The sequence below is a fragment of the Oncorhynchus mykiss genome, chromosome 16 (genome assembly GCF_057628025.1).
Source record: "Oncorhynchus mykiss isolate SJ-2025 chromosome 16, ASM5762802v1, whole genome shotgun sequence".
Taxonomy (NCBI): Eukaryota; Metazoa; Chordata; class Actinopteri; order Salmoniformes; family Salmonidae; genus Oncorhynchus; species Oncorhynchus mykiss.
Genome location: NC_143037.1, coordinates 41,507,697 through 41,530,011, shown reverse-complemented (window position 1 = coordinate 41,530,011; position 22,315 = coordinate 41,507,697). Strand labels below are relative to the sequence as shown.

The window sequence follows — 22,315 nt, the reverse complement described above, 5'->3', positions numbered from 1 at the left end:
GGTAGTTGTTTGGGCTAAATTATAGGTGGGCTATGTGCAGTAATCTGTGAGCTGCTCTGACAGTTGGTGCTTAAAGCTAGCGATACGAAAATACACACAGGTTGGAAACAGACAAAACACACATTCAGCTACTGATGCATGCGGTGGTTAAGAAGTATCCTTTCATGACCCAAACTGTAATATTCTGGCTCAGGTTGTTTTATTTTTCATATTGTCCTTTCCAGCACGGTTTCAACAACTATGGTGGATTTGTAACCCAGGACATCATCAGTACAGCTCAACTTGGCTCGGCTCGGTAGTGTGAAAAGGGTAAGTGTGTGTGTCCCTCACCTTGAGTGCGTCAGTCTGCGTTCCCAGGCCCTTGGTGCAGAGCTCCATGACAGAGTAGGAACAGAAGGTGTCTCTGATCTTGTACTGGCTCAGGGTGCTCAGCCACAGAGGCAAGGACAGCTCCAACTCCATAGGAGGGATCAGGATGGACTGGTGACCTGAGTAGACACTAGACACACCAACGGTAGAGTATTTCATTACAATATATACTGAAATTGATCATCTTGCTATTACAATGGCCAACCTTACATACACACAGACACTCACTGGGATGGAAGCAGCCGGTCTTTCAAATACTTGGATCGTTTGATTGAGCTTGTCTGAAGAGCTGGATGGGCGGGGTTTGCACTATTCCATTGGTTACATTGAGCTAGCCAGACAAGCTCAATCAAGCACAGATCAAGTATTTTAAAGAAAACCAATACTATTTGAACTATATTTCATTTAAGGACCAAATAATTGACAGCTGTGCCATACAGGATGCAAATAGCTGGGAAGAGATTTCCAATGTACCGATTCCAAGACACAACGACGCCAGATTCAAAACTTAAGAGTTTTCTATTTAAACGATCATACCAAATTCTTGCAACCAATAGAATGTTGTGTATGTATATACATATACATACAACCATCCCAGCTCTGCAGATTTTGCTGCGAAGAGACAGAATCATTAGATCACTTGCAGGTTCAGGAACGGCTGAAGAATTACAACATTTACCTGGAGCTAACTCTCCAAATAGCACTGCTGGGTGATTTGAAAAGTCATAGTCAATCAATCATTAATATAATAATACTCTTAGCAAAACATTTCATCTTTAATTTACAATCTGTGGGCCTCCCGGGTGGCGCAGTGGTTAAGGGCGCTGTACTGCAGCGCCAGCTGTGCCATCAGTGTCCCTGGGTTCGCGCCAACGCTCTGTCGTAACCGGCCGCGACCGGGAGGTCCGTGGGGCGACGCACAATTGGCCTAGCGTCGTCCGGGTTAGGGAGGGCTTGGTCGGTAGGGATGTCCTTGTCTCATCGCGCACCAGCGACTCCTGTGGCGGGCCGGGCGCAGTGCGCGCTAACCAAGGTTGCCAGGTGCACGGTGTAGCCTCCGACACATTGGTGCGGCTGGTTGGGTTGTGTATCGGAGGACGCATGACATTCAACCTTCGTCTCTCCCGAGCCCGTACGGGAGTTGTAGCGATGAGACAAGATAGTAGCTACTACAACAATTGGATACCACGAAATTGGGGAGAAAAAGGGGTAAAAATTCCCAAAAATAAATAAAAAAATAAATTTAAAAAAGGTTCAGGACCTTTGTGAAACTTCACAGCACATTTGAAAAATATATGGCAAATAGAAATCAAAACTGGACGGTGTTCAGAGATAGATGGAGCTGAGTGGAGCTGAAGGGTGGGGCTAAAAACAACAAGATAACTCATGTAAAATATACTGTGTCCGGAAAATGTCCGGAAAATTGTCCATTAGTTTACTCCAATTAGGGGAGGGAGGATGGGGTTACTGGAAAATAATAAGGAAAAAATATATATTTACCCAAAAATATATGGGGGATCGGAAATGATGCAGACAATTACATTGATAAATGCCACAATCTATCTGCAATATTAAAGCTGATCCACCCCTCAAATACTAATAAAACATATACATATCTATATATCTAACACACACACAGGTTTGGACATTCCAGGGTGTTTCGTTATTTTTAAAATTTTCTACATTGTAGAATAATAGTGAAGACATCAAAACAATGAAATAACACATATGGAATCATGTAGTAACCAAAAAAAGTGTTAAACAAATCACAATATATTTTATATTTGAGATTCTTCAAATTAGCCACTCTTTGCCTTGATGACAGCTTTGCACACTCTTGCCATTCTCTCAACAAGCTTAACCGGCAATGCCATTTCCAATAGTCTTGAAAGAGTTCCCACATATGCTGAGCGCATGTTGGCTGCTTTTCCTTCACTCTGCGGTACAACACATCCCAAACCATCTCAACTGGGTTAAGGTTGGGTGATTGCGGAGCACTCCATCACTCTGCTTTTTGGTCAAATAGCCCTTACACAGCCTGGAGGTGTGTTGTGTCATTGTTGTGTTGAAAAACAAATGATAGTCCCACTAAGCACAAACCAGATGGGATGGCGTATCGCTGCAGAATGCTGTGGTAGCCATGCTGGTTAAGTGTGCCTTGAATTCTAAATAAATCACTGACAGTGTCACCAGCAAAGCACCCCTACACCATCACATCTCCTGCTCCATGCTTTATGGTGGGAACTGCACATGCAGAGACCATCCGTTCATCTACTCTGTGATTCACAAAGTCACGGAGGTTGGAACCAAAAATCTCAAATTTGGACTCATCAGACCAAAGGACAGATTTCAACCGGTCTAATGTCCATTGCTTGTGTTCCTTGGCCCAATCAAGTCTCTTCTTCTTATTGGAGTCCTTTAGTAGTGGTTTCTTTGCCGCAATTCGACCATGAAGGCCTGATATACAGCGTCTCCTCTGAACAGTTGATGTTGAGATGTCTGTTACTTGAACTCTGTGAAGCATTAATTTGGGCTGCAGTTTCCGAGGCTGGTAACTCTAATGAACTTATCCTCTGCAGCAGAGGTAACTCTGGGTCTTCCTTTCCTGTGGCGGTCCTCATGAGAGGCAGTTTCATCATAGCGCTTGATGTATTTTTGCGACTGCACTTGAAGTAACTTTCAAAGTTCTTTACATTTTCCGGATTGACTGATGTCTTAAAGTAATGACGGACTGTCGTTTCTCTTTGGTTATTTGAGTTGTTCTTGCCAGCAGGTTTTCATCAATGATCTCTCTGTGCTTCAGTCAGAATCAAGGGAAAGATGAACGTAGTAGTTTCCCAGTCCCTGCCGCTGAAAAACATCCCCACAGCATGACGCTGCCACCACCATGCTTCACCGAAGGGATGGTGGCAGGTTTCCTCCATACGTGACGCTTGGCATTCAGGCCAAAGAGTTCAATCTTGGTTTCACCCGACCAGAACATTTTGTTTCTCATGGTGGGACCTTTCCAAATCTATATATATTTACAGTTGAAGTCAGAAGTTTACATACACTTAGGTTGGAGTCATTAAAACTCATTTTTCAACCACTCCACAAATTTCTTGTTCACAAACTATAGTTTTGGCAAGTTGGTTAGGACATCTACTTTGTACATGACACAAGTCATTTTTCCAACAATTGTTTACCGACAGATTATTTCACTTATAATTCACTGTATCACAATTCCAGTGGGTCAGAAGTTTACATACACTAAGTTGACTGTGCCTTTAAACAGCTTGGAAAATTCCAGAAAATTATGTCATGGCTTTAGAAGCTTCTGATAGGCTAATTGACATAATTTGAGTCAATTGGAGGTGTACCTGTGGATGTATTTCAAGGCCTAACTTCAAACTCAGTGCCTCTTTGCTTGACAGCATTGGAAAATGAAAAGATATCAGCCAAGACCTCAGAAAAAATATTGTAGACCTCCACAAGTCTGGTTCATCCTTGGGAACAATTTCCAAACGCTTGAAGGTACCACGTTCATCTGTACAAACAATAGTACACAAGTATAAACACCATGGGACCACGCAGCCGTCATACTGCTCAGGGAGGAAATGTGTTCTGTCTCCTAGAGATGAACGTACTTTGTGGCGAAAAGTGCAAATCAATCCCAGAACAGCAGCAAAGGACCTTGTAAAGATGCTGGAGGAAACAGGTACAAAAGTATCTATATCCACAGTAAAACGAGTCCTATATCGACATAACCTGAAAGGCCGCTCAGCAAGGAAGAAGCCACTGCTCCAAAAGCCATAAAAAAATCCAGACTACGGTTTGCAACTGCACATGGGGACAAAGATCGTACTTTTTGGAGAAATATCCTCTGGTCTGGTGAAACAAATAGGAACTGTTTGGCCATAGTGACCATCGTTATGTTTGGAGGAAAAGGGGGAAGGCTTGCAAGTCGAAGAACACCATCCCAACTGTGAAGCACGGGGGTGGCAGCATTATGTTGTGGGGGTGCTTTGCTGCAGGAGGGACTGGTGCACTTCACAAAATAGATGGCATCAGGAGGATGGAAAATTATGTGGATATATTGGAAGCAACATCTCAAGACATCAGTCAGGAAGTTAAAGCTTGGTTGCAAATGGGTCTTCCAAATGGACAATGACCCCAAACATACTTCCAAAGTTGTGGCAAAATGGCTTAAGGACAACAAAGTCAAGGTATTGGAGTGGCCATTACATAGCCCAGACCTCAATCCTAAAGAAAGTTTGTGGGCAGAACTGAAAAAGCGTGTGCGCGCAAGGAGGCCTACAAACCTGACTCAGTTACACCAGCTCTGTCAGGAGGAATTGGAAAAAATTCACTCAATTTATTGTGGGAAGCTTGTGGAAGGCTACCCGAAACGTTTGACCCAATTGAAACAATTTAAAGGCAATTCTACCAAATACTAATTGAGTGCATGTAAACTTGTGACCCACTGGGAATGTGATGAAAGAAATAAAAGCTGAAATAAATCATTCTCTCTACTATTATTCTGGCATTTCACATTCTTAAAATAAAGTGGTGATCCTAACTGACCTAAGCTAAGACAGGGAATTTTTACTAGGATTAAATTGTGAAAAACTGAGTTGAAATGTATTTGGCTAAGGTGTATGTAAACTTCCGACTTCAACTGTATGTATATATACATACACACTATTTGAAGCCAGGACTTACCTGGAGAGGCACCACTGTACAAAGCCCAGGCCGCAGTAGGGGTCCAGACAGATGGCTATTTGGCGTGAGGAGTAGAGCTCACACTGTAGCTTGATGGAGCGACACAGAGTACTGACCGCCGAGTGGGACATCTGACACACGCATACACACCACAGACAGAGACAAAAAAGGGAGAGCGAGAGAGAGACAGAAGACAGAGAAAGAAAAGAGAGAGATGCATTTCAATATAGAATGTGCAAAACAATTACTATGGTGTGTTCCGAGTGGATACAGTATTTAAGTGTACATAGACATTGAGCAAATATACTTTTTGTCTGTTCATGTTACTGCAGAGCCCTTACCTTGACCCCGGTCAGCATGCCTGTGGTGGACACACTGAAGTCCAGGTAGGCCAGCATCTCTGCTGTGGGGGGCTTGTAGAGCTGGGGAGGCCGCCTCCTGGGGAGGTCGTCTAGAAAGGGAGTGGGAGATTGAACTTAGGAAAAGATACGACCGTCTCAAAAGGTACGACTCTCACAATTAACAGCGGGTTCACTTCACTTCACTTCTCTCCTTGCGGTGAGCTTTGAATAGGTTACCACCAAATATCTCAGATCAGTACCTGTGTCTATGATAGTGGGCCAGGTCTTGACGTTGACGCTGGCAGCAGCCTCTCTGGACCGGAGGATCCTCATAAGGGGCTGGGTGGTTAGGATACAGGCTGCTTTACTCACCTTTAACACAGACAGCGACAGGGACGTTAAGAGTAGATGGGGACTCATTTTTCAAGAACATTTCAGCTCTTACCAAAGTTTTCATTGTACAACTATATGCATGTCTACATTTTATGTTGATCATTGAGGCCAAGCATCTTTTCTAAAGCTGTTATGTGGCTGTAGTTGACTCACGTCGATGATCATGCGGACGGTGGGCAGGGTAGCAGCCAGGTTCTGGGGGTGAGGGGGCCGCACTGTTACAGGGATCACCCCCGCGTACAGACAGCCATAGAAGGCAGCTATCAGATCAATGCCTGGGGAGAGGGAGGGAGAGAGAATGGGGGGGGGGGGGGGGGGGGTTAACAATAGCATATAACTGACTATTCTAAGGACTAGATTTAATTGAGGTGAGGAAGGCCAGTCGCAGCAGTCAGGTGTGTGTGTGTGTGTGTGCGTAGCTCTTCACCAGGAGGGTATAGCAGCACTACGTTGTCTCCAGTGTTGAGGCCTCCTCTCTCCATCAGGGCTGAGGTTATCTTCTCTGCTCTCTTATGCAGCTGACTACATGTGGCCGTGCACACCGCTACCCCCTGCAGGATGGAGGTGGGAAAACAGATACCATATACACAACAGAACGGCTGCAGCTCAAATTCCCAGGAAAGTCTAGCAATTGTGACCCTGATCTCCTGCATGGTGCCTGACTAATCAGCCCACTGAGCTGAAGGCACCGCAAATCTTCCAGAAGCTGTTACTCGTCAAGCGAGCGCGGTTCCAAACTACCTGCCTAACACGACCATGTTAATGCTTTGAAGCTCATAAAGAAAATGTGTGAACATGAATGTGTGTGTCATACCTTAGCGTTGAGCAGCACATAGAGGACGTGGTCAGGGTCGGTCTGGGCTCTCCACTGTAAGGCTTCAGACAGAAACTGGTGCTGAGAGAGAGAGAGAGCACGAGAGAGGAGAAAGAGGAAGAGGAGAGAAAGAAGAGAGAGAAAGCCGAGAGAGGGGGTGAGCTGTGAGAGCAGTCAGGATCATTCAATACTGATATTACGATTTCAGTTCAGGACTTTTCAGGGCCAATCACACAACCAAAGACCAGGGTACAAGAACAGGACAGTAAGGGTCACTGTAACTGGGGAGGGAGAACAGTTACAGTAGCAGGCAAGCAGCCACAGTAAAAACACACACTGACATAGTGAGTTCTCAGTTGCTCCCTGGACGGTAGCATGCTGAGCTTGATTCCCTTCTCAACCACAGCCAGCAGCAGAGGTGTACACTCAAATGACTATCACTGCAAAGCAGCACGTCTGACAGAGGCAACAGGAGCCGAAGCAACACCCAGCTCAGCTAGTGGTAGACTTACCATCATGGTGGGCCAAGAACAGAGCTACCAGCGCCACCGACAGTAGAGACAGAACACAACACAACCTTAGGACAGGAAATCAGCAATAGTCACCCCCCCTCTGACTCCATACCAGATATAAGGATCCTGCGTGGCCAACCTCTTTCGTACAATAATAAGGTTAAGTCAATGCTGGTATAATCAGTTGTGATGTGGTTTCTTCCAGGCGTCAGTCTGTTTAGGAGAGAAGACAGACAGTAGGGGCCAGCCTCACCAGGTACGTTAAGGTCTTACCTTCCTGACCAGGCCCTCTTCCTCCAGCACTCCCAGCTCCCTGCCTGCAGCCTGGGCCATCCTCTTCCCCGCTACCAGGTTACCAACCATGATAGAGGCCGGGCCGACGCCAACTATACAGGATAGGAGGATGGGTGAGCGAGTCAGAGATACACAAAGACTGAGACATTAGGCTAGCCAATCGTTATCACCCTGTTCTGTATACAAACACACAAGAGTTCAAGATGCGAGACACAATCCCATATCGCGCCAGTTCATGGGGAACTGAACCTCCCCCCAACATTCAGGACAGCCCATCGTCTTTACCTGGCTGTTTCTGTCGTGGTTTGGGCAGGTTGGTGACGCAGGTGTGTGGACAGAGGAGGATGTTACAGGGGTGCAGGTTCCCCTCTAGGAAGTTCTGTTTGGTCTCAGAGATGTGGATCCCTCCCAGCGGGGTCTTGGGTAACGTGTTGGCCGGAACCAGGGCCAGACAGTACAAACCCACCTGATGAATACTGTCTATGGCCTGCCGAGGAAAACACAGCATAATGGTCATGTTCAGCTAGGTGTGCTAACTAACAGTGTACATATCGATAGAAGATAGTGTACCCAGCTATACGTCCATCTAACTGTAACTGAAAGGCCGATGCTATCCTAGATGAATGCTTAGGTGACATGCCAGGTGATGTGACAGGGTACCTGTAGTACTCGGCTCATCCACTGGAAGCTGTCCTCTTCACTGGCGTCAGGCCTCTGCTCTGCTACGATCACTATCCTCTCATCATAGAACACGGTCACTGAGAACACAGCGATCCTACACCAGGGGAGAGAGAGATTAGCGAGAGGGAGGGTCAGTCGGCAATAACACACAACCCTGTGAACTACCATAACACACACCCACACACACACACCAAAAACAACGTACTCTGACAACACAACACACAGTACATCAGGGAACACCGCCACAGAGAACACAGTGATCCTGGCCCAGGTGCCGAGAGGAAGGACAGCGCGACCTCACACAGCACGGCACACTTTCATACCACGCCCTCACGCCGCCCTCTTAAGGTCAGCACCACACGGAGACTACATTTGAAACGGATCCAAAACGCTTTCTCCAGTGTCGTGCCTACTAAACAGGACCCAGGGGCTTCTGTATATCTCACCTCCCTCCTCAAACCACAATTCTACAAAAGGCACACTTGAACACAGCATGTGTACATTCACACGAGAAACCTGAGCCCCCTGACACCCACCTCCCCCTGTAGACAGTTTTAACAGGCTCCACGGCCAGGGCGGTAGCCACCAGGTCATCAGCATTGTGTCGTCTACCACTGACCGTCAGGAGCCCCTCGTTCTTTCCCACTACAAAGACCAGACTGCCCTGTGGAGAGAGGTAGAAGATCTTCACCTACTGCACATCAACAGACTAAAGAAGCAAATTCTAGATGAACAGGTTTTTTTCTATTCCTCCAGATCAGTAGAGAGCCTGGTCCCAGATCTGTTTGTGCTCTTGCCAACTCCATAGGTGTCAAGCCAAACTGTCTGGCCTCACTGCAAACTAGAAGCGTGAACATTTTATCATTCAGCCAGACTGTACGGCAGGACAATTCCATAAGGAGTGGGCAAGAGAAAGGACTGGCACCCAGGCTAGCTCAGCATGGCAAGTCCAAGGGGGACTCAACGTGGTCTTACCGGCCCTACGAAGCCCAGCAGGCCAGTCCTAGTGAAGAGGATCTCTCCTAACGGAGCTCCAGCCTGGTTCACGGGAATCACCTGCATGGAAGACAGAGGGACACACGTTCAGTTGTGGGGTTTACGGAAGGGGCCTGTATTAAATATATTTCATCGTGACCATTGTTTCAAAAACATCACATTAACAACACTTTTAACTGTCAACACAACTCCTCAACTCAGTTTAAAGAGTAGAGAGTCCATAGGCAACCATGCCCAGTGAAGAATAAAGGTGGGGTAGAGCTTTTACAAGTGTAATGCTCTGACAGAGGAGTATTGTTTTTTTTTAAGGTTGATGGCTACACAACAGTGCCAGTACACCACACGGCGGCCAGAGACGCAGAGGCTTGATGAGATAGTTCGGTAAACAGTCCTCTCCTCACCTCGAAGGTGTTCTTGGTGACTCCAGGTAGGCCGTAGTACATGGTTCCGCCAGCCCTGGAGTTCAACACTATCTCTCCGATCTCATCTGTCTTACAGAGCTGCGGAGGGCCGTCTGGCTTCACGATACACATCAGAGCTGAAACACGAGAGGACAATGACATTAGGACTAAAACACGAAAAGCACACACACGTAAGAAACCAACGTCTTTGGGTCCAAGATAAGCGCAATATAAAATCTATGTATTATTGAAGCCAAGTAGACTTAACACCAGGGAAGAGACATTGACATGACAGTAAAAGCCCCACTGTTAAAGTAAGTCAGTGAGGAACAGCTGTTAAAGGAATTGAACCGTAACAGTACACAAACAGAATGTAAACGCGGGTACTGAAGTGTGGTGCACGGTGAAGTCAGCTCGCTGACCTCCAGGCATGACATGGCCCACGTCCTGTACAGTGAGAGCAGAGTTTTTATCCTCTGTGTTGACCCTGATGACCCCGTGACTCAGACCGCCCATGGACAGGATGGCTCTGGCTGGGAGGGCTGCACCACGGGCACCAGGCCTGGAAGGGGAGGGAGGGAGGGGGAGAGGGAGAGTAAGGGCAAAGAAAATACGGGAGTGTGAGAGGGCTATGGAAACATGAGACACACGTTTTCTCAATTGATGTGAAGAAGGTTACTTTATTGTTCATATACTACATGAGCACTGGAAATGGGTTGTGTGTACGTTTCCTTAGAGGTTGTATGTACAGTATATGTATATATGTATATGTAGTGCATCAGTAGCTGTGAACTGGTGCAGTGTAGTACCTGCGGATAGCCACAGTGAGGGCTTCAGGAGAGGAGGCACAGGGGCAGATGACCTCCGGCTTTAACCCGTGAGACTGGAACACGTTGAGGAAGGCGTCGCACGACGACACGGACCCTGACGGACATCCCAAATACAGTGAGTGTGTGTCAATATTCACACACACAATGCAAACTTGACTATACTTCCAATGTACTTTGATTAAGGTTAGATACAGTGCCTTGCAAAAGTATTCATCCCCCTTGGTGTTTTTCCTATTTTCTTGCATTGCAACCTGTAATCCAATTGAGAATCTGTGGTATGACTTAAAGATTGCTGTACACCAGCGGAACCCATCCAACTTGAAGGTGCTGGAGCAGTTGTTCCTTGAAGAATGGGCAAAAATCCCTGTGGCTAGATGTGCCAAGCTTATAGAGACACGCCCCAAGAGACTTGCAGCTGTAATTGCTGCAAAAGGTGTCTCTACAAAGTATTGACCTCTGGGGGGGGGGGGGGTGAATAGTTATGCATGCTCAAGTTCTGTTTTTTTTGTGTTGTTTGTTTCACAATAAAAATATATTTTGCATCTTCAAAGTGGTAGGCATGTTGTGTAAATCAAATGATACAACCCCCCCAAAAAAATCTATTTTAATTGTAAGGCAACTAAACAGGAAAAATGCCAAGGGGGGGGGGGGGGGGGGGGGTGAATACTTTCGCACTGTATGATTGTTGACAGGCGGATGCACTGTAGCTTACAAATACTAAATCACAGTGTACCTTTGTAAGGACAAATAATAGTCTTGGGAATAGATAAATAAAGCAAGCACGCTTCATGGCTGCCATGTATTTGCGACTCACAGGAAAGGTTAAGGAGAGGTTGGTGTCTCTCTGGTCCGTGTGTGTGTCCGTGTGTGTCCGTGTCCGTGTGTGTGTGTGTCCGTGTGTGTGTGTGTGTCCGTGTGTGTGTGTCCGTGTGTGTGTGTGTGTGTGTGTGTCCAAAGAGTCCATGTGTCTGTAGCCCGCGCACGTGTGTGATACTCACAGGGGTTGGCTCCATCGGCTACTATGAGCATGCGTATGGAGGACAGGTTGGTGTCTCTCTGGTCCCTGTGAGCCATCATAGCCCAGTGGAGGTCACGACACTTCACCAAGGCGACACGTGCTGCAGGGAGGGAGGAACAGTAGGGACAGCTCAGCCTCTCACACATAGTAGTTAATGACACAGGCGCGAATGCCAATTCCACACATTTAGGTTGTGTTCATTAAGGCACAAAATGGAAGAAACGTTCCAAAACAGAGTGAAACCGAGAGGTAATATCTGAATTTGCTCAATAAGAAACGCTTGTTTTCATTTCCCAGCAGACAACATCTTAAAACATTTTGCTACAATGTCTCCTAATGAACCCGACCCGAATTACCTTAATCCATAGTATGCAGTTTAGGATGCTAGTCTCTATGCAGTTTACAATACAAATGCTAACTGTAGCCTTACCTTTGTGTATGTGGACCCTCTGCACCCAGGACATGGGACAGGCCTTCATGACAGCGTAGGGTACAGTGATAGTGTGGATCCTGTTCATCACACTGGTTAACACCCCGTGCCACAAACCCATGTCCTTCTTACAATCTAGCACGTTGACCAACGTTTCTCCTGAGAGAGGACACACACACTCAATTGAAATACTTGATGTCAATCCACAAATCACATTACAGCCACGAAGGATTCCAACATTTCAAGTTACAGATACTCGGACACTTAAGGATAGCGAAAGCAGCTTCTCCATATAGCTAGGCTGCCACAGGGCATTTGATAATAGCTTTATATCACATGATAAGTCTGTAGGCTACAATAAAAGTTAACTAATTATGGACAGGGAAACACCGTGTTCCAGGAACAGTCTTGCTGCCTGCCTCTGTGGATTCCCCTCACAGGATCTAATGTTCTCTGAGACACAGAGGCTAAAGTTCCCTTTGTCTAACAGATGATCTGAGTAGAGAGAGGAGAGAAGAGAGAGAGTACAGGAGAAGAGACCTCAGGCCTGATCAATTATTTAACCTGAGCGTGAGTATTCGTGGTGAAGACAAGAGTAACAACATCACCCTAACCTCCTCCAAAGGTTCCAGTTCCTTTAGCTTCTTCATGCTCCTCCTTGCATTATTCACAAACTAGTTTTGGGTCATCTCTGTGTATCTAGGTTACTAAGAGGGCTTGAGTAGATATATTGTCACTAAAACAATATGTGTCGGTGTGTGTTTTTCATGTACTGACCTTCACAGTAGTTGCAGGCCTGTGTCAGGGCCTGGCAGTGTGTCAGCAAGGCTATCTTAGACACGGCTACTCCCATCACTGTGCCCTCTTTACTGGCCTTGTACTGGAAGAGCAGAACACACACAGTCAGTCATAGAGTTAAATTAATTCACAAAATAAATCTGCGATACACAGCATAAACAGAAAGACAAACGAGCATAATTATTCTTATTTTTGTATTTATTTTTTCAAATCTGTCAAATACATGCATAAATGGTCTGTATACTTCCCACAAGGACGCTGGTCTCACCTCGATGTAAGCCGTGTCTGTGTTGGCGGTGGGGATGTGGGGCTGCCAGTCTTTAGAGGGCTTGGTCAGGTACTTGGTGTCTGTCACAACCCACTTCATACGGGGCCAACCTGGGAGGCAGAACATCATCATCAGCGGACACAGGACAATACTAGAAGTCAGTTTGACGACTGGACAAAGATCCACCGTGGATCGAAACCTTGTAGCTTTCAAAAAGGTGGTATTAGGACCATTAGTGTGTAGGCCTCGTTTCGTTCATATGGGACAATGGATGTACAAATGTACATCTACCCACAGATAAACAGTATAATGAGCAACGGGCTCCTCCTAATGTGCCTAGCTAATGAGTCCCAGAGAGAAAGTGAGTGGGGTGACAACTGCAGTGGAGCATTTTGTTGGTGTGTGCTGACCTTTGAACTGCATGATCTCTCCCTGGGGTGTCTTGGGCAGTCCTTTGAGACAGATCTCACTAGTCAGGGCCAGGCCTACCCCACAGCTGCCCAATAGGAAGCCAATCTGAAGACTGCCTGCGTCCTGGGATGTGAAACACAAAGGTAACCATTACAAATTGACAGAAAATCTATACTGCCACTATTGGTCTGTAATGAGTCAGGTGACCACTTGGACCACTATGTTGTTTGTGCTGATATAGCTGGTAAGAACTGGCCCATGTCTACTGCATAGTGACTGAAAGCTGGATTTATGCTACTCTGATTTGATTTGGTTATTTGTCAGGAACCAAATATTCCATGAGATTGAGCTACATAGCTAACTAATGATGTCACTATAAAACACTCAACACCCTTGTCCCTTACCTGTCTAGACAGTGGCACCTCTATGGGTACAGGGATGACCTCTGCTAGGAGACAGCCATAGAAGGCCACCCAGAACATAGCAGGGTCACTGTTGGGGTACACCAGCGCCACCTAGGGGGCATAGACACGCAGTACAGTTTCAGAAAGAGCACCACACGTCACAACGGGAACATCTTACATTGTGTATTGTGTCGTCTGTGCATGTGCAATGCATCTAGAAGACACGTTTCACGTTTTTGAATAAAGATCAATCAATCAAAGTTGTCAAGTGGGAAGAAGAGGAATATCCCGTCTGAACGGCTGTGTGTTTTGACCACGTACCCTATCTCCAGGTCTCAGGACAGGCTCGTTCTTGGTGCCCAGTTTGTTCAACAGAGTGTAGGCCAGCTTCAGACTGCGGCTCCACAGTTTACCTGAGGGAGAGAGAGAGAGAGATACATACACCGTTGTCACAAGAGCAAATTCTTAGAGGAGACTAAAATGACTTGAGTTCTCCATAGATTGACTGAGAGGAGTGTGATCTTTGGTGTTGATGAACTACGGTAGCACAAGTCATAAACTAAAAAGGTCCGATCTGAGACACCCGCAATCCTCCTCCCACCTCGGCAACAGCGTCCTCCAGGTCTGTGGGTTTCATGTTGCACTTGTAATGACTGGGAAGCCCCCTACCATGTTGCGTGTAGAACACCCACGTTTCAGGAAATCATTTGCCCAAATGCCTGGCGAATATCGAAACTCAAGCCAACTTGACCACGTTTTTTTTCACCAAGCTTTTCGCTTTGGATGTTTTTATCTGCTCTAACGCGCACCTGTCTGGTAAGGTTGAACGCCTCCTCTCCTACTCAGCCTCCCGAAAAAAGCTGGTGTGACACCTACTCCCGTTGCCTGCTGCACTGCTGTTTGGATCCCACCCATCGATCTGTTCTCCATCTGCCCTGGTCTGTCTCCCTACCCCCGGCACACTCTCCAGCACAAACGCACACACTGCAGACTTGGACTGATCTGAATTTTATGTAGGCTAATTAACTTGTGAAGCTTATTACATGAACTTACTCAAACGCTTTAATTAACAAGTATAGGACTACTATTTATTGCTTTTTATCTCAGACTTTTATAGCCTACTGGACTCAGAGAGCTACTCTCTCAAGTTAATTTGAGTGAGTGAGTGACTCTTTGAACTTACAATGGCTAGCCCCAAGTCATTTGTATTATTTTCATGTGCTTTACGTTACTTGCCCTATGACTCCTGCGTGCTTTGTTGACTACGAACTTGCTTGTTTACCCGACCGTGGGACAGACAATGTTTGTTCCCATACTCGCGACTCTTGACTCTCTACTGGTTACTTCGGACTCTTGGCCTCTAACCACCTCTCGCCGGCTTTGTATTTGTGTTACCTGATGAATTTGCTGTACAATACGATCTTGTTACCATCTGATGCACATTCAAATGTCATAGAGAATCGACACTGCAGAGCTCTCCCTGTCCTCTGCCGTGCCTTGATTGTATTACTGCTGATGATATCTGGAAATGTGCATGTACACCCTGGGCCATCTACTGTTGCTAGCCCCAATTCTGATTTATGCTCCGACATCTGTTTCACAGATTTCTGCTCTCGTTAAAAGTCTGAGTTTTCTGCACGTTAACACTAGCAGCTTATTACCTAAAATGGATCAATTGAAAGTGTGGGTTCATAGCCCCAATCCAGATGTGTTGGTCATTACTGAGACGTGGTTAAGAAAGCGTGTTTTGAACACTTGATGCTAACCTTTCTGGTTATACCCTTTTTCTGCAAGACAGATTTTCCAAATGGTGGTTGAGGGTCAATCTTTACCAAGGAACCCCTTCATTGCTCTGTTGTCTCCACCAAGTCTGTCCCCAAACAATTTGATCTGCTGGGTTTAAGCATTACACTTTCAAATAGCTCTTTCTTGACTGTTGCTGGGTGTTATCTTCCACCAATAGCACCGTCGTGTACCCTACCTGCCCTAAGCTCTCTCCTGGCCTCTTACACTAAGTCTGAATTTGTCCTGCTAGGTGACCTAAACTGGGACTCCCTAAATCTCTCTCAGATTATTACCAATCCCACAATGTATTACTCCAAATACCCAGAAAAGGCTACTCTCCAAATAATCTGCAATAATCTGTTGTAATAATCTAATAATCTGTTTTCTGTAATGACCTTCATGATCACTGTTTACAGCCTGTGTTCGTAATGGCTGCTCAGTGAAACAACCTGTCCTGATTTGTCAGACGCTTGCTGAAAAACTTTAATGAGCAAGCCTTCCTTCATGACCTGGTCTCTGTAAATTGGTATAGAATCAGCTTGATCCCCTCTGTCGAAGACGCTTGGACCTTCTTTTTTAATATTTTCAGTGGTATCATTAACAAACACGCCCCCATAAAGAGAAATTACAATTAAAAAAAGGTTCAGCCCCTGTTTTGACCGTGACCTGGCAGAGTTACTCCACCTCAAGAACACCATTCGGCGAAAGGCTCTGCACACAAATACTCAGGCTGACTGGCTGTCGTTCAGGCAAATGAGAAATAAGTGCACTCAGGCTATCTAGAAGGCCTTAGTTAGTTACTTTAAGGAGCAGTTTTCCCTCTGTGGGTCTAACCCCGAGAAGTTCTGGAAATCAGTGAAAGACCTGGAGAATAAACCCTCCTCCTTACAGCTGCCCATGGCCCTTAATGTTTTTATTTTAAAAAGTTATTATTTAACTAGGCAAGTCAGTTAAGAACTAATTGTTATTTACAATGACAGCCTAGGAACAGTGGGTTAACTGCCTTGTTTAGGAGCAGTACAACATATTTTTACCTTGTCAGCACGAGGATTCAATCTAGCAAACTTTCGGCTACTGGCCCAATGCTCTAACCACTAGGCTACCTGCCGCCCCAAATGTTGATGATGTGGTTGTTCCTGACATGGAGCGCATGACTGAGCTCTTTAATCAACACTTCATTAAGTCGGGATTCCTATTTGCCTCCTTGCCCGTCCAACATTTCCTCATCTCCCAGCCCTTCAATGCGACTAGCCCCAATGCTAATCCCTATTTTCTACCTGCCCCGCTACACCACTTCTCCCTGAGGTACAAAGTAGCTCCTTAAACATGACCCCAAAAAACAGCTGGGTCAGATAGTTTAGATCCTTTCTTCTTTAAGTTTGCAGCCCCTATCATCGCAGAGCCTATTTCTGAACTTTTTTTTTTTTTTACCTGTCTCTCCTCTCTGGGGAGGTTCCCATTGCTTGGAAGGCAGAACAAGCTGATCCTAACTGTTATAGACCAATTTCTATCTTGACCTGTTTATCAAATGTGTTGGAAAAACTTGTCAAAAATCAACAGACTGGCTTTCTTGAGGTCTATAGTATTCTCTCAGGTATGCAATCTGGTTTCTGCTCAGGTTATGGATGTGTCACTGCAACCTTAAAAGGTCCTAAATGATGTCACCATTGCGCTTGATTCTAAGCTATGTTTGTATTTTTATTGACTTGGTCAAAGCTTTTAATACGGTAGACCATTCAATTCTTGTAGAACGGAAAAGGAGTATTGGTGTCTCTGAGGGGTCTTTGGCCTGGTTTGCTAACTATCAACAACATAGCTCAGGCAGTAGCAAGCTCTCTAATCCACTTATATGCAGAAGATACAGTCTAATACTTAGCTGGTCCCTCCCCAGATGTTGTGTTTAACGCACTACAACAATGCTTTCTTAGTGTCCAACAAGCTTTCTGGACCGTTTTATCTCCATCTCTAGATTCAAAGACTCAATCATGGACACTCTTACTGACACTTGTGTCTGCTTCACGTGATGTATTGTTATCTATACCTTTTTGCCCTTTGCGCTGTTGTCTGTGCCCAACAATGTTTGTGCTGCTGCCATGTGCTGCTGTCATGTTTTGTTGCTACCATGTTTTGTTGCTACCATGTTGTGTTGCTACCATGTTATGTTGCTGTCATGTTGTGTTGCTACCGTGTTGCTACCGTGTTGCTGTCATCTTAGGTCTTTCTTTTTGTAGTGTGGTGGTGACTCTCTAGTTGTGATGTGATATATCTACATGTTTTATTTGAATCCACGCAGCAGGCCTTTTTCCTATTGGTAGGCCGTCATTGTAAATACGAATGTTTTCTTAACTGACTTGCCTAGTTAAATAAAAATGCGAAATAAAAAAATTAAGTGAGTTAGCTGGAAATTACTCCCTATATAGCAGGGAATAGGGAGTCGAGTGCCATTTAAGACGGTGAGACCAACCGTATGTCAGCGTGTAGAGGGGTTTCCCGGTAACGTCCAGGGCGGTGAGAGCGGGACTCTTGGCCTGTGTGGCTCCCCAGCGTGCCAGGGCTGCCTGAAGGGCCGGGGGCCAGTTACTGACCACCCCCAGGGGCTCCCCCTTCACTGGGATGATCTGACGGCCCTCTGGCCTGGGGGTGTTGGGGTCCGGCTGGGGCACTACGGACAGGGGAGGAGACAGGGATGAGGGTGAAGAGGAAGAGAAAAATAAAGTGGGGTATAGTGAGTTAAATGTCTACTGTTTCTTTCAAGGAAGGAAGAATGCATTGTATTCAATGGAATGTAAGTATTGGAATGTACAGTGCCTTCAGAATGTATTCACACCCCTTGACTTTTTGTTGTTGTTGTGTTACAGCCTGAATTCAAAATGGATTACATTAATATTTTTCCTCATCCATTTACACACAATAACACATAATGACAAAGTGAAAACATGTTTTGATAAATTGTTCCAAATGTATTTCAAATGAAATACAGAAACAGCTAATTTACATAAATATTCACACCAGGTCAATACTTGTTAGGAGCTTTCCGCACCTGGATTGTACAACCTTTTCCCATTATTCTTTTCAAAATTCTTCAAGCTCTGTAAAATTGGTTGTTGATCATTGCTAAACATACATTTTCAGGTCTTGCCATAGAATTTCAAGCAATTTAAGTCAAAACTAACTTGGCCACTCAGGAACATTCACGGTCTTCTTGTTAAGCAACTCTAGTGTAGATTTGAACTTAGGTTATTGTCCTGCTGAAAGGTCAAATAATCTCCCACTGTCTGGTGGAAAGCAGACTGGACCAGGTTTTCCTGTGCTCAGGATTTGGCCTGTGCTTAGCTCCATTCCATTTTATCTTGAAAAACTCCCCAGTCCTTAACAATTACAAGCATACCCATAACATGATGCAGCCACCACTTGCTTGAAAATATAGAGCGTGGTACTCTGTAATGTGTTGTATTTGCCCCAAACATAACACTTGTATTTAGGAAAAAAAGTCAATTGCTTTTACACTTTTTTTTGCTGTATTACCTTAGTGCCTTACTGCAAACAGGATGCATGTTTGGATATAAAAAAAAATGTGTACAGGGTTCCTTCTTGTCAATTAAGATAGTATTGTGGAGTAACTACAATTTTGTTGATCCATCCCCAGTTTTCTCCTATCACAGCCATTAAACTCTGTAACTGTTTAAAAGTCACCATTGGCCTCATTGTGAAATCCCTGAGCGGTTTCCTTCCTCTCCGGCAACTGAGTTAGGAAGGACGCCTGTATCTTTGTAGTGACGGGGTGTCTTAATACACCCTCCAAAGGGTAATGAATTACTCCACCTTGCTCAAAGGGATATTTAATGTCTGCTTTTAAAAAAAAAAATACCAATAGGTGCCCTTCTTTGTGAGGCATTAGAAAACCTCCCTGGTCTTTGTGGTTGAATCTGTGTTCAAAATTCACTGCTGGACTGAGGGACCTTACAGATAATTGTATGTTTGGGATACAGAGATGAGGTAGTCATTCAAAGATCTTGTTAAACACTATTATTGCACATGAGTCCATGCAACTTAGTATGTGACTTGTTAAGCAACTCTACACCTGAACTTACTAAGGCTTGCCATAACAAAGGGGTTGAATACTTACCGACTCAAGACACTTCAGCTTTTAATTTTTTATTAATTTGTAAAACATAATTCCACTTTGACATTATGGGGTATTGTGTGTAGGACATTGACACAAAATCTCTTGATCCATTTTAAATTCAGGTTGTAACACAGCAAAATGTGGAAAAGTCAAGCGGTGTGAATACTTTCTGAAGGTGCTGTAAGTATCAGAATGGAAGTAGTGTATTTTATGGAGCCTAAGTCTTGGAGCAGGTCCTCTGTGCTTCTTACCCTCTACGATCTCCTCGGAGTCATCCAGGAAGAACTCACTGAGCGCTTGTCTCTTGGGCCGCTTCAGAGTGTTCAGCAGCTGCTGGATCTTAGTGGAAACACGGCTGTTCACTGGCACACCTGGAGAGCACAGAGGTAGAGGCAGACAATCACAGACATGACCATAGACACAAACACACACTCACTAATAGTCACAATCACGCACAAAAACACACACACACTCATACGCTCAGACATTAAATAGGCAAGCACGCACAAACGGACACAAATGCTCACAAACGGACACACACAACAGGTAGATGCAACTTTATTCTTGGTCAAAAACAGAAGGACATTTCTATCTGTGGAGAGTAGATGGAGAGACAGGGCAAACAGACGACAGAAGAGGTGAAAAAGCAAGCTGATTGGAATTGATCCCTCCATCGCCCCTCCCCGGCCCCGTCCCATTTCGATTCATATTACCTTTTCGCTTTCCTTTTTTTAATGAAAGACACGACACGCACAGCCGAAAAAGGGATCACCCCAAAAAAGAACAAAATATAGTATGTTAGCAGCTTTCCCAACACAACGCCTAGAATGGGGATGAGAGTGAGTGAGATTCATTCAATGTTATTATGTCTTGTCAGTGTGTCATTATGTCTGAATAAAAATAGATTATTAAAAAAGAGTGAGGTTGACATGCGCATGAGCACCCAAATCATCCGAATGGATTCACATAGGTACTGTCCCAAATGGCACCCCATTCCCTATATACTGTCCCAAATGGCACTCCATTCCATATATATATATATATATATATATATATGTAGTGCACTACTTTGACCAGGCGGCTCTGGTTAAAAGTAGTACACTATGTAGGAAATAGGGTATCATTTGGGATGCAGCCATAGCAATTTCAAACACGGTAGGGTAAACGCACTGAATTGCCAGCCACATTCATGATTACTGCAAACGCAGTACAACAGTGCTTTGTCAGTTAGCCAAACCATCACCAGATTAAGGATGTTACAGACTAGAGATTATGGTTAAAACCGTGAGTGATCGCAGTGTGGTGGTTTTCTGCGGGGTGTTACCAGTCTGCTGTCGTGTGTGTGTGAGATCGTACATTCTGAAGTGTGTGGCTGTTGTTCTACAGTGTGTGGTTGTTGTTCTACAGTGCGTTCTATAGTGTGTGGCTGTTGTTTTACAATGTGTTATACAGTGTGTGGTTGTTGCTCTACAGTGCGTCCTATAGTGCGTGGCTGTTGTTTTACAGTGTGTTCTGCAGTGTGGTTGTTGCTCTACAATGTGTGGTTGTTGCTCTACAGTGTGTTCTGCAGTGTGTGGTTGTTGCTCTACAGTGTGTTCTGCAGTGCGTGGTTGTTGCTCTACAGTGTGTTCTGCAGTGTGTGGTCGTTGCTCTACAGTGTGTTCTGCAGTGTGTGGTTGTTACTCTACAGTGTGTTCTGCAGTGTGTGGTCGTTGCTCTACAGTGTGTTCTGCAGTGTGTGGTTGTTGCTCTACAGTGTGTTCTGCAGTGTGTGGTCGTTGCTCTACAGTGTGTTCTGCAGTGTGTGGTCGTTACTCTACAGTGTGTTCTGCAGTGTGTGGTCGTTGCTCTACAGTGTGTTCTGCAGTGTGTGGTTGTTGCTCTACAGTGTGTTCTGCAGTGTGTGGTCGTTGCTCTACAGTGTGTTCTGCATGGTGTGGTCGTTGCTCTACAGTGTGTTCTGCAGTGTGTGGTTGTTGCTCTACAGTGTGTTCTGCAGTGTGTGGTCGTTGCTCTACAGTGTGTTCTGCAGTGTGTGGTCGTTGCTCTACAGTGTGTTCTGCAGTGTGTGGTTGTTACTCTACAGTGTGTGGTCGTTGCTCTACAGTGTGTTCTGCAGTGTGTGGTTGTTGCTCTACAGTGTGTTCTGCAGTGTGTGGTCGTTGCTCTACAGTGTGTGGTCGTTGCTCTACAGTGTGTGGTTGTTGCTCTACAGTGTGCTCTACAGTGTGTTCTTCAGTGTGTGGTTGTTGCTCTACAGTGTGTTCTGCAGTGTGTGGTCGTTGCTCTACAGTGTGTGGTCGTTGCTCTACAGTGTGTGGTTGTTGCTCTACAGTGTGCTCTACAGTGTGTTCTTCAGTGTGTGGTTGTTGCTCTACAATGTGTGGTTGTTGCTCTACAGTGTGTTCTGCAGTGTGTGGTTGTTGCTCTACAGTGTGTTCTGCAGTGCGTGGTTGTTGCTCTACAGTGTGTTCTGCAGTGTGTGGTCGTTGCTCTACAGTGTGTTCTGCAGTGTGTGGTTGTTACTCTACAGTGTGTTCTGCAGTGTGTGGTCGTTGCTCTACAGTGTGTTCTGCAGTGTGTGGTTGTTGCTCTACAGTGTGTTCTGCAGTGTGTGGTCGTTGCTCTACAGTGTGTTCTGCAGTGTGTGGTTGTTACTCTACAGTGTGTTCTGCAGTGTGTGGTCGTTGCTCTACAGTGTGTTCTGCAGTGTGTGGTTGTTGCTCTACAGTGTGTTCTGCAG

At 45.3% G+C, this 22,315-nt stretch overlaps 1 protein-coding gene across 3 annotated transcripts in view; it reads right to left on the bottom strand.

Annotated features, from left to right (window-relative positions):
- The window catches only part of LOC110491053 (disco-interacting protein 2 homolog B-A), a 78,624-nt gene that overhangs the window by 10,750 nt on the left and 45,559 nt on the right, over nt 1–22,315 (bottom strand). For all 3 annotated transcript variants that reach the window (XR_016487259.1, XM_036946808.2, XM_090202670.1), the window contains 24 exons: nt 19,824–19,943; nt 17,911–18,108; nt 13,983–14,074; nt 13,662–13,772; nt 13,257–13,380; nt 12,847–12,956; nt 12,558–12,660; nt 11,781–11,939; nt 11,331–11,450; nt 10,312–10,426; nt 9,925–10,064; nt 9,503–9,639; nt 9,081–9,161; nt 8,642–8,769; nt 8,085–8,199; nt 7,710–7,911; nt 7,404–7,516; nt 6,619–6,699; nt 6,232–6,355; nt 5,958–6,079; nt 5,672–5,783; nt 5,412–5,521; nt 5,071–5,201; nt 331–499 (listed from right to left, as the gene is read on the bottom strand). Coding sequence is in view for 2 of the 3 variants with exons in the window: in XM_036946808.2 (XP_036802703.2) it covers nt 331–499; nt 5,071–5,201; nt 5,412–5,521; nt 5,672–5,783; nt 5,958–6,079; nt 6,232–6,355; nt 6,619–6,699; nt 7,404–7,516; nt 7,710–7,911; nt 8,085–8,199; nt 8,642–8,769; nt 9,081–9,161; nt 9,503–9,639; nt 9,925–10,064; nt 10,312–10,426; nt 11,331–11,450; nt 11,781–11,939; nt 12,558–12,660; nt 12,847–12,956; nt 13,257–13,380; nt 13,662–13,772; nt 13,983–14,074; nt 17,911–18,108; nt 19,824–19,943 (3,017 nt within the window). In the remaining variant the exon portion in view is untranslated. The remainder of the gene's footprint in view (nt 1–330; nt 500–5,070; nt 5,202–5,411; nt 5,522–5,671; nt 5,784–5,957; nt 6,080–6,231; nt 6,356–6,618; nt 6,700–7,403; nt 7,517–7,709; nt 7,912–8,084; nt 8,200–8,641; nt 8,770–9,080; nt 9,162–9,502; nt 9,640–9,924; nt 10,065–10,311; nt 10,427–11,330; nt 11,451–11,780; nt 11,940–12,557; nt 12,661–12,846; nt 12,957–13,256; nt 13,381–13,661; nt 13,773–13,982; nt 14,075–17,910; nt 18,109–19,823; nt 19,944–22,315) is intronic.